This window comes from Lycium barbarum, chromosome 10, assembly GCF_019175385.1.
Source record: "Lycium barbarum isolate Lr01 chromosome 10, ASM1917538v2, whole genome shotgun sequence".
NCBI lineage: Eukaryota > Viridiplantae > Streptophyta > Magnoliopsida > Solanales > Solanaceae > Lycium > Lycium barbarum.
In genome coordinates this window covers 121,062,849-121,080,019 of record NC_083346.1, presented here as the reverse complement: position 1 = coordinate 121,080,019, position 17,171 = coordinate 121,062,849, and the positions used below count along the sequence as shown (strand labels likewise).

Here is a 17,171-nt window from a genome sequence, read left to right as displayed (position 1 = left end):
TTAGTTTTTGTATTTGTTATTTTCATATATTTTTGTATGTTTAAATAATAAATCTCTAATAAAAAAACTTAAATTTTAAAATAAATTTGTATAGAGCCGTAAAAGATCTAAACGCTATCTTCCACTATGTACCTTATCCAATGCCCCCACAAGGACCGTCTTATATAACTCCTAAACACTAAGTAGGCTTTTGGCGATCAATTTTGAAACCATGGTTTTAAATCAACGTTTGGCCATCAATTTTCAGTCGTGGTTTGAAACCTGATTTGAATCCAAATCATCCAAAAAAGTATGGTTTGGGTTTTAAACCATAGTTTTAACTTTTTTAAATACAAAATTTAACTCATAAGTTGATAAATATTTTTAACAATTACCCCATCAATCATTTATGAGTCTCATTAACTTCCACCAACCTTTATTTATGTCTATCAATCTTTAACTTATGTGGGAAGATTATATTAAATAGTAGTTACATTACTATTCATGTTAAATTTTTGATTTTATTGAAGTAAAGTTTGATTAATTGGTATTGCATTTTTTAGAAAAGTCTTCTAGTATTGTACTAATTTTGTTATAAACTATGATTTGCTCATTTGGTAAGATTGTATAAGAATTGAGAATGTTTTGATAGTTTTCACAATTTGTGGGATTTTTATGTCTATAAGAGAAAATACAATTTAAAATATTCAAATTGTATGTCCAAACATGGTTTGAAATCAGGGTTTGAAACCAAACCCTGGTTTCAAACCATGTCCAAACGGGGCCTAAGAAGAATTTCTTTTTCTCTAAAATTTTATTTCTTTTTTTTTTTAACAATCTAAAAATTATTCCCAACAATTTGTTTTATATCACTTATAAGTTTATCCTTCGCTTTAAAACGAAGTTCTTAGGTTTTAGTATTGTTTAGTTTTAGTTTTTAAACTTATTGATGCTTTGAATGATCAAAGAGTTTTTACTTATTGCATTATAACTTTCTTTCTATAATGGTGATGTAGGAGTCAACTTGCTCGCACCTTAATCTGTCACTCCTCACCAGTACATATATCAGATAACTTTGCTTACGAAAACTTAGACAAATAAGAAGATTCAATGAATGAGAACTTCTGAGAAAAAATATGATCATTATGTGATATGCGTTCATGTATACTTTGATCCACTGCTATAAAGGTAACATTTGCCGCTCAATATACTATTTTAACGAAAAAATATTTATACCTACCCTGTAATACAAAATTGTTATAATTTCCCTAATTCAACCCTATATTACCCTTTATTGTTGCTCCCACTATTCCATTTTAAAAATTAGAATATTTGATCAAACGCGAATATTTAACAAGTGATTTGACTAAAACATTATATAATGAAAAGTTTTTAAAAAAAAATTTCTACCCGATGTCCGTATTGGATCCCGACTATTCATGATAAGATATGAATACATTAATGGCTGAAAAGTTATTCCAATAGAGGAAAAATCATAGTGAATCTAAAATTTGAGTAGTTCAATAAATTTGAATAATTCAAGGTCAGGAAAGTTGCATACAAATGAGTCAAAACATATTGAGACATCTCAAAATAATAAAGGTGTCATACAAATTGAGACATATAAACATTTATTAAAACAAATGAAATAATTCCAATAAATTTTATATATCTTAAAAAAAGTATTTTCATATGTTCATGTTATCTACCAGTAAAGTTTGTGATACTGATATTGTTCAAAGTACACTTGTTTTCACTATTCTCATTGCACATTTTGAAGAAACTAGCATGTCTTTCAGTAAAGGCAGGTTTTAATGGTTCTGGAAGACTTGTAATTTCACTTGTAAGCATTGCAATAACAGATGCAATACTTGGCCTGTCTTCAGCAAATTCTTGAACACACAGTAAACCAATTTGCATGCATTTTCTAATCTCCATTGTCATGCTCGGATTCATTATGAACGGATCGATAAAAGTTGATAAATCTTGTTCTTTCCACAACTTCCATGCCTGAAAAGAGAGAAAAGATGATCATGAAACTAATAGATGCATAAATAGCAGAGAAAGGAAAAGTAATTCTACTAGTATATACAGTCAGACTTTTCTATAACAGTCATCCTCGATAATAATATTTCATTATAATGGTCAAGTTTTCTTTGGAACCGATTTTTCATGTTACGTTATATTTTATGTTCTCTAAAACAACATTTCGCTATAGCAACCAAAAAATATCTAGACAAACGACACCGTTATCGAGAGGTTTGACTTCATAGTTTTTTCAGTATGAGCATTTCTACAGTCAGACCCCTCTCTCTAAGAACATTTCATTATAACGGCCAAGTTTACCTTTGGAACCGAGCTATGTTACTCATATTATAACCTCTCTATAACAACATCTCGCTACAACAAGCCAGAAATATCTGGACAAATGGTGCCGTTATTGAGAGGTTTAACTGCATAGCTTTTTCAGTATGAGAATTTTCAGTAAGAGTAATCTTTTGAATATTAGCATATAAGAGGAGTCTTACAAATCCCAAAAGGCTCAAAGAGGATGTCTCATTCCAAGAACTTGTACTTATTCGGCCACTTATGATCTATAACACTAAAACTCCAAAGCTGAAAACATCAGATTTCTCAGAGAATCTTCCTTCCATTGCATATTCGGGGACCATATATCCACTGTAAAATGTCAGCACGTTCGTGTAAATGTTGTTTAGTTAATAAATATGTATGATATGGTATATTTACGGGAGAAAATTGAGCAAAGTTATGGGATATATAGATCAATGTCCACTTACTAAGTACCAACTACTCTCTTTGTGTTTGCTTGATCTTGGTCAGATCCAAAAATCCTAGCCATGCCAAAATCTGAAATCTTCGGGTTGAAGTTATTATCGAGCAAAATGTTACTTGGCTTTAGATCTCTACGGATTATCTTCAATCTTGAATCTCTGTGTAGATAAAGGAGCCCTCGGCCAACTCCTTCGATTATAGTGGAACGTGTCCGCCAATCCAAAATGCCCCGGTGTCCTTCATCTAGATGTTTGTCAAACATGAATACAGAATATACAGAAGAGGATAAGAGAAATTTTTAAACTTTCTCAATAATAGTTGAATACACTTTTTCAGTCACAAGGGATTAACGTTGTTTTAGAGAAAATGTGGAAAACTAAGAATTGCATATGAGAAGTAATAAGCTATGTTGCTCTGACTCCTCAAAAATCCCCCCGGGTGCGTGCTGGATCCTCCAAAAGTAGTGAATTTTTGGAGGACACGATACGGATGCATCAGCATTTTGGAAAGTTCGAGCAACATAGATAATAAGGACTAACCAAAGAGAAACACATCCAAGCTTGTCATTGGCATATATTCATAAACCAACATCTTCTCCTCTTTATCGACACAACATCCGAAGAGTCTAACGAGGTTTCTATGTTGAACTTTAGAGATCACCAACACTTCGTTCATGAACTCCTCTAGCCCTTGTCCAGAGGCTTTTGAAAGCCTTTTGACTGCTATTTCTTTCCCATCTTCCAATTTTCCCTGGAACGAAACATCAATTTCAGCGACTGAATTTTGGTAAATGATTGAGATAGATGAAAATTGTACCCTGTAAACTGGACCAAAACCGCCCTGACCAAGCTTATTATCCACATGGAATTGGCATGTTGCATTTGCAAGCGTTTCGAGGTTGAAGATTGGTAACTCTTCCATATGAATTGCACTTCCATTACCAAGTAAAACTACCTCCTTTCTTTTCACTCCTAATATCAGCAGGGTTACAAGTTAATTATATCTAACAAATCAAGTGCTTATTAATGTATAAGGCAAACTTTAAAGCCTGTTTTACCTCTACGTCTGGCCATCCTTGTACAGCAAAAGAACAGGCAAACACAGAGTGTAAGAGTACCAAGGATTACTGGAATTACAATTTTCTTTATGTCTTTTTGATGATCTACAATGTAGAGCAAACACAAAAGGAGAACAAATATCAGTTCTTTACAGAAGTAGCGACTTAAAGTATATGCATGATATCTCAAATGACAGATTAAGCTACTCTGGGTGGATAATGAGTCTTTTATTCAGCACCAGTATACATACCAAGTTCTGAATGTGCCATGCGAATATAGAGATCTTTCCCCCAGCTTTGGAACTGCTGAATGTCAATCAAATTTTTACTCCATAACATACAGCCGATACCTGAGTCATATGCATAGGCTATGCAGGAACAGTTGCCCAAACATTGGCTTCCGCATTGGTCTTCTGTAGCAGATGACCTTTCTGCAAAATCAGGCAATTTCATTAACTCCATCTTTAGAAATCCGTCTTCTTTACTTGAATCCTCTGCGTTGCTCCTTACTGCACATTGCAAAGCTCTCCTCCTAACACAACCACTAGTCCAATTCCCCCTTTCCCATTCTTCCCTATGCTTTGGCTCGAAACCTTTCAGACAAGAACAGATCGGCGACTCCACATAATTGCAGCTCCCAAATGAACCACACGTTCCATAAACTTCACAATCGTTATTGGGCGCTGACCATATTATCTTCCAATTTTTCTCATGCTCATCCCAAAATGATTGAACCAAGTTTCCTTTCCAATCCAAGACGAATTTCGTTAAGAAATTAAAACCAACAGGGCCAGTAAGATATACAGTACCTTTGTGATCGTTCACTACACTAAATCCATCAATCGACACAGAATACATGTCCTGCACTCCGATGAAGATCTGGCCGTTCCATTGACCACTTCGCCAGTAGGCACGGCTGCCTTTCCAGGTATACATCTGAGGAATGATTACAGACCTCATTCCTGAAGAAAAGTTCCCGAAATTAGGATCCCAGGGGCTTCTCCAAGATTTTACTTCTACCCTCTCCCCTGTCCTTATGTTTTCACTTATTCTCATTTCAGGGACAATTGAATCAGAAGGATGTTCAAAACTCTACCATATTGTGCTCTCATTGTTCAGATGATCTACAAGAACAAAGTTCCCAGAATCTTGGATAAGCGCAATTGCGTTTACCTGAGAGGTTGAAACATTTGATGACCAAAGAATCTCCTCCTCTCCGTTCATAACGACGACATTTCCATCACCAGAGATCTTCACAACCCCAGAAGAATCTCTTAAAGGCTTGTCCCTATTAGCCACCCAAATGACAATTGTTTCAGAAAAATTGTACCAAATACCAACATACCTATTAGTGCTATTTAGAGGACTGAAAAATCCCAAATTGAAGATGCCTCCTGGAGACAATAAAATCTCAGGATCTCTCAGAGATTGAGTGCTGGTGATGCTATCTACTTCTGTGCAAAATCCTGCGTTGATTCAATGAAGAACTACAAGAATTACATAAACAAAATGTTGCACATATCCGCTGATGTTGGTCATCTTTTTGGTTTACTAAGCCTTCCTATTACCATACTGTAAGACTTTCGTTTGGTTCAGTTATCTGTCCCAAAGCACGATAGGTTGTCAAAGTCTACTAGCACAAGCCACCAAATTGGAATTTCAATTTGTCAACCCCAGATAAGTATCACAAACATGTCATTCTCAATCAGAGACTTTCAGGACAATGGAAAATTGACTCTTAAAATGAACAATGAAAAAATGTGTCCTTTTCAATGGGATCACAACTAGGCATGTCAAGGAAATGGGAGTTGTTTATATCTCCTTTGAATCATTCATACCATTAAGAGTTAAAAATTCCAGTCTTTTGGACTATTGAGTTTTAGAACTTTTGACATGTTTTGAGAATATCTAATGCTCATTTTTTTTAAGAACAAGACTTTTCTCCTAGAGGACTTTTTCCATACCTAACTACAATTCTCATATCTTTCACACTTCAAAAGATAAATCCGGTTTCTCTCCTTGCTCAACCCCGGTAAATACTTATCCGCACTGGGTGTTCAACACACAATTTAACTATGGTAGTTATAAATTAAAGTGAAAATACATATTACTTAACCATGGTTAAGCGATAAATGTGTGCATGCAATACACGTGTCTTACATTCATTGATTTCGTCTAAATACCGGGTTCATACCATATTGTACAATCATATTTAACAAAGATGACAAAGTTACAAAAGCAATACATTACAAAATCTAACACCTTCAGATTACAACAAGCAACTACAGCTAACTAATCCTTAGAAAATAACATTTAACCAGACTACAGAATCCCTCCAAGCTACAATAGTGCACAAATCTTGCATACTGATTAGCAGATATCAAATTGCACTTAGATGTTCAACCATTTCACTTCACTTTAACTTCCCTATGGCATCACGTTTCGGACCTGTCTTACCTGCATAAACCCATAAGTCGAAGTAAATCATACATATATTTAATAGGATCGTAAACAATTCTGATAGAGCTTAAAGCTTTAGAAACACACCAAGAACAAGGCCAAAAATGCTCATTTCCAGTGAGAGAGATCTACATATGTTGAAGGAAGCCTCATGATTCAGTGGGTTGTCTTAGCCTAGGCAGCTCTTTCTTCCATTTTTTGCAATGATCTCTCATCTTTGACTTGAGAAATGGAAAAGAAGCGATTCAGCCCCATAGATCCTCGAAGAAATAAGCTGAATGCAATAGAAAGATAAACAAGATGTAGGTGAGAATAAGAGAGTGACAATTATCAAATCTTAAATTCTTACTTACATTCTCATAATATATATTTAATCAAAAATCACCAGAATCAGTAAGATGTAGCTCAAATTAAAAGTTGTAATGGAATTTTTTGGTGTTTAGTTTGTTCAAAAATGTGAAGCAAACATGTCAACTTTTTTGTTATGACCCAATTTGATTTGTTCGATGTAGAAACCAATATTAGAAAACCACATGAAAACTGTTCAACTCAAAGAGAAATGAACTAACAAATGGGCAAATGTCTCTCCTAAGCCTTTTTTCTTGATAACCAAGAAACTCGGTGGATAATGGCCCTGCATTCTACCCTTCTACACTTAGATACTAAGTTTTTGTGTACGACTGGGTTCGAACCAACGACGTGCGCTAACCTACACATCCCAAGCTAAGCTCTTACCACTAGACTAAAACCCTGGGCTCTCTCTTATGCCATTTTCTAGGACAATGATGTCAAAATCAATTAATCAATAATAAACTAATTAATTTTATACTCTTCCATACTCTTAAATCTGAGCTAGACTTTCTGCTGTTGATATTCAGATAGTTCCTCTAAATTTTCAGTCGCAAAGTTACCATCCAACTTTACGCTTATAGTCAAAACCTGCTCTTTTAGCTTTTGATATAAACTCTTCAATGTAAATGTTAATTATAAGCATCATTTATTTGATATCAATAATTGTTCTCAGTACACATCGGAAGCAGCATTGTTCTAAGTCAAGCTTTTAACAAGAACGGATAGAACAAAGCACAAAAGTCATGCTCTAAGGCAAGCTTTTCATGAGAACGCATAGAACAAAGCAAAAAATGACACTAGAGATCATCTTAAAGATCACATGAACTAAAAGAACAGCCTGAAACTAAAAGATGTATAACTAATGCGCATAAATCATATATAATCAACGTAATATTTAAGCTTCAACATGTCACATAAATAATGGACCTCTGGAATAGAGACCTCCCTAGTTTCTGCAGAAACAAATATTAACATCTAAATCTGAAGGGCTTCGATTTTTCATGTTAAAGTATAGTTTTTTTCAACTTTTTTGATAAGGTAAACTAATGCTCTTAACATCTAAATTTGAAGGGCTTGTTTCTTTGAAACTGAACAAACAAACATAAAATCCGTCAGACGGTAAGTTCAGATTACATCATTGGAAAAAGAAAATCAGGAAGCCACAGAAATTAGAAAGCCGTTATGCAAATCACTACGAACAAATAGAGTTTCCAGCAGTATTGAGATTCGAGAGAATTTTCTTTTACCTGTCAGTAGTAGTGCTGGCAGAATCATCCGCCTAAAATACTTCAGTTCAGCAATTTTGCATATATGTTGAAGGTTCCCATAAAGGAGTCATGATGAATAGCAGGACTTTGGCGGTGCTATTTGATACACCGCTTTAGCAGAAATTAAACCCTTCTTTTGGATGTTGAATAATGCAGGCGTCTAAGGCATTAAGCCAATCCATAGAAGGTTAATGAAATAAATGCTTCACTCTGAAACTCAGGTCAAAATCATTCCAGAGTACAAAATAAACAGATGATCTTCAGGCATGACTTGACTCATAATGGACACTAAGCCGTGGAGACTGTCCTTCAAAGTCAACCATCATTTATACGTTTTCCTTAAAAGAAAACACAGAGAAAGCATGATGCATCTCACCAGTAACAATTATTTTGCAAGGCATTCATGATGATAAGGACTGAATGATCAGAAATTAATAATAAAAACGAAATCCACAGAGATGTCTTGATCTGCTAGCATCAACTGATGGGTCAGGAACATTTGGATCAACATGGAGATCCATCCATTTTGCTGTCAACTCATTTAGTAACTGTCGTAGCAAAAAATTTAAATATTGAAGGGTCATATCCTTGAGGCTATAGACAATGAATATTCAGCATAACCCAGCCCATCTCTTAAAGTTCAATGCTGCCTCTCTCTTTTTCATCTGTGTTTCTGACTGGAATATTCAGCATAACCCAGCCCATCTCTTAAAGTTCAATGCTGCCTCTCTCTTTTTCATCTGTGTTTCTGACTGGAATTTTGAAGCCTTCCCCTTGTAGAGTGTTTTGTGGTATTTTAAGAAAAGGGTACGATACTTGTACTTGTCAATAAACATTTTACCTTTCTCCATCATGTCCACAACTTCATTTGCTCGAACAAAAAAACCTCCTCTAACAAATGTATAAAGCACAGCATCTAATAGTTCCTGATCAAACTTCATTCCACTAGCAAAAGCAATAGACTTCATTTCACCCCATAGTTCCGTCACCTCGACATATTTTCCACCAATGGCGGCATAACCTGTGACCAGAGAATGAAAAGTCTGTGCATTTGGAGCATGGCCCAAACTCCTCATCTTCTTATAAGCCTTTTCGGCATCTTGCATCAACCTCTTTTTGCAGAAAAAGTGAATTACATTATTCCAATCATGAACTCCATAATCTACCTTTTGCCCTTCCTTGATTTCATGCAAAAGCGTCACCATTAAACTAGCTTCACCTCCTTCTGCAGGCCCTTTCACCAATTTCTCAAATTCTTGATGACCAGCTTTTGGTATCTTAGCCTCTTTCATCTCCTTGAACAGGTCAAGGGCCCCTTGAGAGTCCTTCTGTATCACCCTGGACTGGATCAATACTTCATAACAGCTTGCATCTATCTGAACCCCAGCTTTACGAGCATCTCTAAGTAGTGATGCAACTTCCCCCGCTCGGTTCTCTTTACAGTACGCTTTCAAAAGAGATGTATAAACAGAAGAACCAGTTCTAACCCCAGCCAAGCGCATCTCATCAAGAAGGTCATGTGCCTCATCTAACCATCCGAGTGAAATACAAGAGTTTATCACATGAACCAAGGCAGAATCATCAACTGAAACTGGAGAATCCTCTTTCTCTGCCTTAATTAGAAATTCCGCAAGATCTTTTGTTCTCCCGGCTTCTAAGAAAGCCTTTACCAATTTAACGTATAATTTCTCAGTAGGCTGGAGAATACCACGTTCAGTTGTAATAAATTCAATTTGCTTCTGCAACTTAATTACCAAGACATCAAGTAAGCCTTTAGCAATGGTCTGCATCTTTGAAAACTTTCTGTCTCTACAGAGATCTTCAAATGATACTAAGTTTTTCGATTCATCTGGTTTTCGATGATGTGCATCCTCAGAGGGAATATTTAAACATGATGTATCACTTCTAGAAGCGTCTAGTAACAAACTAGCTACACCAAGAGAATTTTTAGCTTTCTCTGCCTTGCGAAGCATTTCTAGGACCATGTGTGATGTAGATGCAAGATCTCCAAATTTCAGATAACATGAAAGCAAACAATTATAGAACTGACGAAACTGCATCTCGGTCACATTAGGGGCCTCTTCCATGTCTCTCTTAAGCTTCTTGAGCTCCTCCCTGCGTCCATTCTTCTCATAAATATGAGCCATTATGATTAGTAAGGTAGCATCAGCTTTCAAGTTAATTCGAGGCATCATGTCAAGGAGCTGCTCTGCTTTTCTAGTAGTTCCAAACAGAAGACATCCAGCTAAAGCAATGTTAAAACAGGTAGCATTAGGCTTCATGGAAAGCAGAGGTTCATTGCACTTTTTACGCGGATCAACTCTTCCATCCTGAAATAAGTAACCTATTTCAAGAACCAATTCAACGGCAAGGTATGCTCCAGTAGAGGTTTGTGACATATAAGCAAGAATCGCAGACCAAGCACTCACAGGTGGGTAGTTTTCTTTTTCCACAAGCTTCCTTATAAGAGTAGATGCGGGAATAGGTAATCCACATTTTGCAAAAGCTAAAGAGAGATAGATAAGAGTATTCCTCTCAAGCAAGTCATGTTTGTTCTCCTCAAATGCTTGTTCAACCAAGCTATAAGCGCTCTCCAGCCGTCCAAGCTCTGAGCTTTCAGCAAAAGCTGCTACAAGTTTATTAACAATTGATTTTCTAGGAAACCCTGCCATTTGAATGTGCCGCTCATACAAAGCCCATGCATCGTCAAGTTTTTCTTCATCGATCACATTTTCTAACTCCTCAGATATTTTACCAAGGTCTTGAGCCCGGACAAGGATTGTATCAGCAATGGTAGAAAACGGAGCAGTCTGAGTAAATGCACTGCGGTTGACTCCACTTTTAATCTCTATGTTGCCCCCAAAGAAGCCAATTGACCGATTGACAATCTCACTACTCCAACCAGACTGAATTGTGCATCTGAAAACAATATAATCACCATTGACAGAAAACAACCGAATCAAAGAATAAGGGCAGGCTGTTATCCCCAAGTTTAACTTCCGAAGAGTGATCATTTTCTCCAAGTAGCATTCCTAGATCTTCATTTCATGCTGAATTTTGGTTGCAAAAGAATTATAAGTATCAGAGATTAATTATCAATTCCTTTTCTTTTTGTTCAAAACTATTTACCAAGTTTTTTTCGAAATGCAAACCTTAACTTAAGAGTGGATGACTGACTTTATATGTTAAGAGATATTTCAAATTCATGGATTTCAGATGCTACGATCGGTTTGAGATGGCTAGAAATTGAATCTGGTTGTATGGATAATTAAATGGATTCCTAAATGAGTTGAAATATATGATTTCAGTTTAAGTGGTTAAAACTTGCAATATAATGATAAATATTGCATCTATTGTGGCATTACTCTTTTTCTTTTCTTTTTATATGAAAAGGCCATCAGTAAGAAGATTAACATTGGAACCAAATAAAAAAGCAAACTAACTTGTAAAAAAATATCATAAGGAATCATATATATTGAAGTTGATTTGATTATGCAGTGAAAGTAAACAACGAGCTCGGCAATCTCAATTCAAGGTTCTTGTTCTACCATTAGAAGCATGCTGAAAGCTTGCAATAAAATGATTAATATTAGACTTTTTCATAGCCTAATTCTCATTTTTCTTTTTATATTAAGAAGATTTGAGAGTAACTAACATGGGAAGTAAATAAGAATGCAAAATTAACTAGTAAAAATCATAAAGAAGTATTAAAATCAAAATTGATTCTTTCTTTATGCAGTGATAGTAGTCACTAAACATGACAACCCCAATTCAGAATTAGTGTTTTACTACTCCCTCCGTCCCAATTTAAGCGTCTTGCTTTCCTTTTTGGTCTATCCCAGAAAGAGCCTCTTTCTATATTTAGTAAGTTGACAATTCAAACATTCTACACGGCAAGTTTATAACCACAAGATTCAAAAATCTCTCTTTATTTATTAAACTCCGTGCCTAGTCAAACTAAGATACTTAAACTGGGACGGTGCGAGAATTAAAAAATGTTGAAAACCCGCGATATAATGACAAAGATTACACCTTTATAGCCTTATACTTTTTTTTTCCCTACCCTTTTCTGTTAAGAATATCTCAGAATATTAATTAACATGGGATGCAAATAAAAGTACACATTTTAACTTGAAAAAATAAAAAAAATTAAGTTGATGCTTTCTTTAGGCAGTAACAATGATTTACCATTAATAAGCATGCTGAAAACCAACAATATAATGATTTATGCCATTCTCTTTTTTCTTTTTCTATGTTCAGAATATTTTCTAAGCATGAAAACCCCAAAATCTAGAATTATAATGATAAAGATTACACCTTTATAGCCTTATACTCCTTTTTTTTTTTTTTTTCCTTCCCTTTTCTGTTAAGAATATCTCAGAATATTAATTAACATGGAATACAAATAAAAATACATTTTAACTTGAAAAAAAAAATTAGAAATTTAAGTTGATGTTTTCTTTATGCTACTCAGTAAGTCCAAAGAAACGAAAAATCAAGAAAACCAACAATGTAATGACTAAAAATTTCAACTTTTATATGTCATTCTCTTTTTTCTTTTTCATTTTTCTATTTTTCAGAATATTGATTAACAATTTCATTGGACAAAAAAAAAAAAAAAAAAAGATTAGCCCAAAAGAGAGAAAGGGGAGTTGGAAACCTGCAATATAATTACAAATTATAGCCTTTTTTTTCTTCCCCTTGTTCTGTTAAGAATATTTCAGAATACTAACTAACATTGAATATGAATAAAATACATTTGAACTTGGAAAAATCATAAAGATTTAAGTTGAATCTTTCTTTATGCAGTAACAGTAAACACAAAGAAATGGAAAATCAAGAAAACAAAAACAATGTAATGAATAAAAATCTCAACTTTATATGGCATTCTCTTTTTTCATTTTCTTTTTCTATTTTCAGAATATTGATTAAAAATTCATTGGGAAAAAAATAAATTAATCTAAAAGAGAAAAAGGGAACTTACAGATTGATTTTCTTTTAAGTTTTTTTTTTTTTGGAGAGAAGCAAAGTTCGCTGGAGAAGAGAGTGTTGCTAAATTTGGAAGAAGAAACAAGACTGTGATATTAATAAGGGCAAGAAGGGTCAAAAGTGCCCTCTACTCTATCTATCAAGAGGCTTAAAAATATACTCCTTTACAAATTTAACATAATCTGATTTTATTTTTAAACTCCCTCTATTTAAATTCAACCCAACTAAATAAAATATTTAACATAATCAGATTTTATTTTTAAATCCGCTCGTATGCCTAGTGGCTCCGGACGTAGGACTCGGGAACAAATTGATCGCATGTGGATTTTTTATTTAGTTAGGTCAGATTTAAATAGAGCGGATTTAAAAATGAAATCAGGTTATGTTGAAAATTTTCATTAAGATAAGAATATATTTGAAAATTTTAATGACGTATTTTTTACCCAAATTTATAATGAAGAATATTTTTAGCCTTAGAAAAAAGTAGAGGAAATTTGACTCTTTTCCCTATTAATAAACTTGATGTTGGGCCTAGCTAAAAAGAACAATGTTGGGCCAAAAATTAATCTAAGGTAGAAATAGCACAATATAGTCGCTTTAGGTAGGGGTGTACATGGACCGGGTTGGTTCGGATTTTTTAAACACCAAACCAAACTAATTGCGTCGGGTTTTTAAATTTATACATCAAACCAAACCAATAAAATTCGGGTTTTTCAACCTCGGGTTTTTTCGAGTTATTCGGTTTTCTCGGGTTATTCGGGTTTTTTTTTCGAAATAGTCTTGATACAAAACATATAACTTTTACTTCAAATATTTCTTTAGTCCTAGTAAGATACAACTATGTAATTAAGGTGTTTCAAAAGAAAATAACACAAAATGTGAAAAGAGTGATGACATTGTATTAAAATATTCAACAAAAGATAATAAAATCGGTTAAAATAAATATTACTAATTAATAAGCCATAAAGAAAATGACCATAATCTAAAAATACTAAGTCATGCTAAAATAAGTACGGCTAATAAGTATTAATTACATGACAAGAAAAAAAAAACTTAAGTTATGTATTTTCACTCTTTAAACCAGTTATGCAAAACTAAAGAATAGATATTCAACATTATTGTTATTTCTATGGGTAAATTGAAATTCTTTTGTTAGTATTAGTGTTGAGTTGGTTTTGGTTTGGACTTTATATGAGTTACTAACATCAATATAAAACTTATTCACATTCAAAATCCTAAGTTCAAGTTTGAATAATATGATAATAGATGAAAAACTACGAAAAAAATTTAAAAAAATTTATAAATTACATTACAAATAAATATTTATGTATAAAATATTTTAAAAATTGAATACATGTAATGTCGGGTTGGTTTTGTTCGGTTTGACTTTTTTTAGCTAAAACCAAACCAAACCAATTATGGTCGGGTTTTTTTTTCCAACACCAAACCAAGTCAAACCAAACCACTAATCGGTTTTTTCTCGGTTTGACTCGGTTTATCGGTTTGGTGCGGTTTATCGGTTTACTTTGTACACCCCTAGCTTTAGGTATGCTATTTAAACTTTAATCAATTTTAAAAACCTATTTAAAGTTTAGCCAAAATTGAATAAACTTCGTGATGCTCCTTCTTACCTTTGGCTTCGAAGTTTTGAACTGTCGGTGCTTAATTTCAGACCCAAAAATTTGAAGTTAGAAATGCCAAAACCAAAATCTCAAACCCGGAGGTTTAAAGTTTGAACTTTGAACTGTATTCTTTAAACCAAAAAGGGTCAAAACTACCCTCGAACTATTCAAAATAGAGCACATTTACCCTCTGTTTGGTTTCAGTAAAAAACCCTTGTCGTCTAACAAAAGGAACACATATACCCTTGATTTTAACGGATTGCCAAGAAAGCTGACTAAGCAGTCTGACTGAGTAAAAAATGCTGACATGACTGTCAGCATTCATGGCAATTCGTTAAAAGCAAGGGTATATGTCGTCTTTTTGTTAGACGGCAAGGACTCTTTTGATACCAAAACCAAATGGAGGGCAATGTGCTCTATTTCAAATAGTTTGATGGTAATTATGGCTCTTTTCCGTTCTTTAAGTAGCGGTCTTAATTAAAAGTTATCACTGTAAACTTCAAAATCGAAGATCTGAAGTTTGAAATTTAATTCTAAGTCGACTAAATTTTAAAAACATTGTAAACATCGGCTATTTTTTAAATAGTGGTCCAAAAAATGAATATTTGTGGGTGATTTGTACCAAAAGAATATTTTTGTGTTGCTATTTAAACATTATCCTCAGTTTTGACATTTCTGTGGAAACAGTCTTTTAAGTTTAATTTAAAAAAAAAAAATCAAACTAAAATGGCTTTAAAATAGAGTGGTAAAGATGGCGGCCCGAGGATCCGAAATCGGTAAGTTGTGGCATGCGTGTAATGACATACCGATATAACTTCATGCTATGTTCGACCTAGTTGTTTTATGGCTTATCACAAACCATATAGGATCATCATGAATTCATAATTACAAACAAAGAAGAGGAAATAAATACATTTCAAAACTGTGACATACAAGTGATGAACATGGGGGCGACACAATGAAATGGTTGCCTAAAGCAGTACCTTAATAAAACTAACATCTGTATGCATCGCACATGCATCCTATGCGTCCCGCGTGCATCCTGTGCATCATACGTGCATATCCCGTGTGTTACACGTGCATCCTATACGTCACATGTGCCCATACATCCCAACCCGCGTCAATTGGTAAAATTATACCTCTCAGTTTATGTTGTGGAGGATGCCAACAAGTTACACAACCTCCTTATACAGTAATAGCACAAGATAACTCTGGCAACTATGACACAATAATGGTTGTAGTCTTGGCCGCTCCGAATAACAGCATTGCACAATACTACATTCAAATGAAACAAGGAAGCTACAACAAATAGGTCTAAATTGAAGAATGACAAACGAACATCGTTATCATCGGAGAAGAAATGGACAAAACCATAATATCGGGAAATAAGAGCTTTAGAGGTGGCATTGGGACGTATGACGTTGTTACCATGGGTAAGTCAATTGTTCTTAATTTACTTCATAAAATATGTTAATTTTTTTTTTGTTAAGTATTACGTTGCATGCAATAGTACTCGCATCCTTAATTTCTTGATTGTTTGTTTTTCTCTTTAAAGGGTGAATGGATGAGACTTCATGGCCTAAGATATCACTTTTCGAAATATGGCTGGACCTAAGAACCAACATGCATTATTATTAAGGCCACCTGCTGATTTATGCACCTTTTATAGGTGTCAATTTAACGGTTTTCAAGACACCTTATATACACACCTAGCAAGCAATTATACATGCACTGTAAATATTGAGCACCATTGACTTTATTTGTGGCGATGCAACTGCGGTGTTCCAAAATTGCTTAATTAAAGCACGTATGCCACTACATAGCCAATACATTACCATCACAACGCAACCAAAAAAATATTGATCGGAATGAACCAACAAGAGTTGTGTTGCAAAAATGCACGTTAAAATGAGCAACCCGGGATCGATGCGGATAATGTAACTATGTATTTAAGTCGGTCATGGGGTGTTTTCTTGAGTACTGTGTTTATGCAGAATTACATAGACCTGATGATAAATCGAAGGGGATATGCATGGATAGAATTCGAGGGAATGCACCTAGTTCGCCCATTCGAATACAAAATAGAGGAGGGGTGCAAACACAAAGGGACTTGTGAAGTGGACATTAGTCACTAATGATTCCATCAAATTCCACAGGCGGAAATTTTATAAACGGTAACAAATGGATACCCTCCACAGTCTCACATTACTTAGATCTCCTATAAATATAGTAATACTGTAATAAGTTATATCAGATTATATAGTACATAAATTATTAATATATTGTTACTTATTCTCTCCCAGCAAAATATATACTTATGTAGTAAAATGTTAAAGACTCATTCTCTACTTTTTCTGTCATGTTAGTGAAATTCATCACCAGAAGAAAAATAGTTCTGCATATATCGTAAATGAGATATATTAGCAAATTAAACTACAAATGTAGTTGTCTGAAGCAAAAAATTATCCATATATGTATGAAAATTTCTTGCCTATATCGTGTACTAGTTATGGCAGGCCCGTGCTAAGCCCGGGCCCAAACTCAAAATATAAAAATTTATCGCACTTTTTTCAGCAGACAAAACTATAGACATAAAACAATATGAGCTTAACCCGCAAGGATTTTGAGTAAACATTCTAAAAAAGTTACTAT

At 34.2% G+C, this 17,171-nt stretch overlaps 1 protein-coding gene and 1 pseudogene across 5 annotated transcripts; both read right to left on the bottom strand.

Annotated features, from left to right (window-relative positions):
- Positions 1-1,587: 1,587 nt before the first annotated feature.
- On the bottom strand, positions 1,588-8,429 carry LOC132613421 (G-type lectin S-receptor-like serine/threonine-protein kinase At1g11330; annotated as a pseudogene).
- Positions 5,938-13,030, bottom strand: LOC132614103 (pentatricopeptide repeat-containing protein At1g03100, mitochondrial). Of its 5 annotated transcripts, none has more exons than XM_060328465.1 (5): positions 12,893-13,025; positions 8,634-10,958; positions 7,888-8,558; positions 6,377-6,563; positions 5,938-6,286 (listed from the first exon to the last, which is right to left on the bottom strand). In XM_060328465.1, the coding sequence occupies exons 2-3, from the start codon at positions 10,920-10,922 to the stop codon at positions 8,520-8,522; spliced, it is 2,328 nt and encodes a 775-aa protein (XP_060184448.1). In that variant the 5' UTR covers positions 10,923-10,958; positions 12,893-13,025; the 3' UTR covers positions 5,938-6,286; positions 6,377-6,563; positions 7,888-8,519. The 5 variants fall into 5 exon arrangements, with proteins under 5 accessions (XP_060184448.1, XP_060184446.1, XP_060184447.1 ...); XM_060328463.1 differs by adding an exon at positions 11,352-11,476 and having other exon boundaries at positions 7,888-10,958; positions 12,893-12,976; XM_060328464.1 differs by adding an exon at positions 11,352-11,469 and having other exon boundaries at positions 7,888-10,958; positions 12,893-12,944.
- Positions 13,031-17,171: the final 4,141 nt, after the last annotated feature.

What these genes read in the sequence shown, in the direction of transcription:
- LOC132614103 (XM_060328462.1), bottom strand. Translation starts at nt 10,922, where the DNA reads ATGATCACTCTTCGGAAGTTAAACTTGGGGATAACAGCCTGCCCTTAT.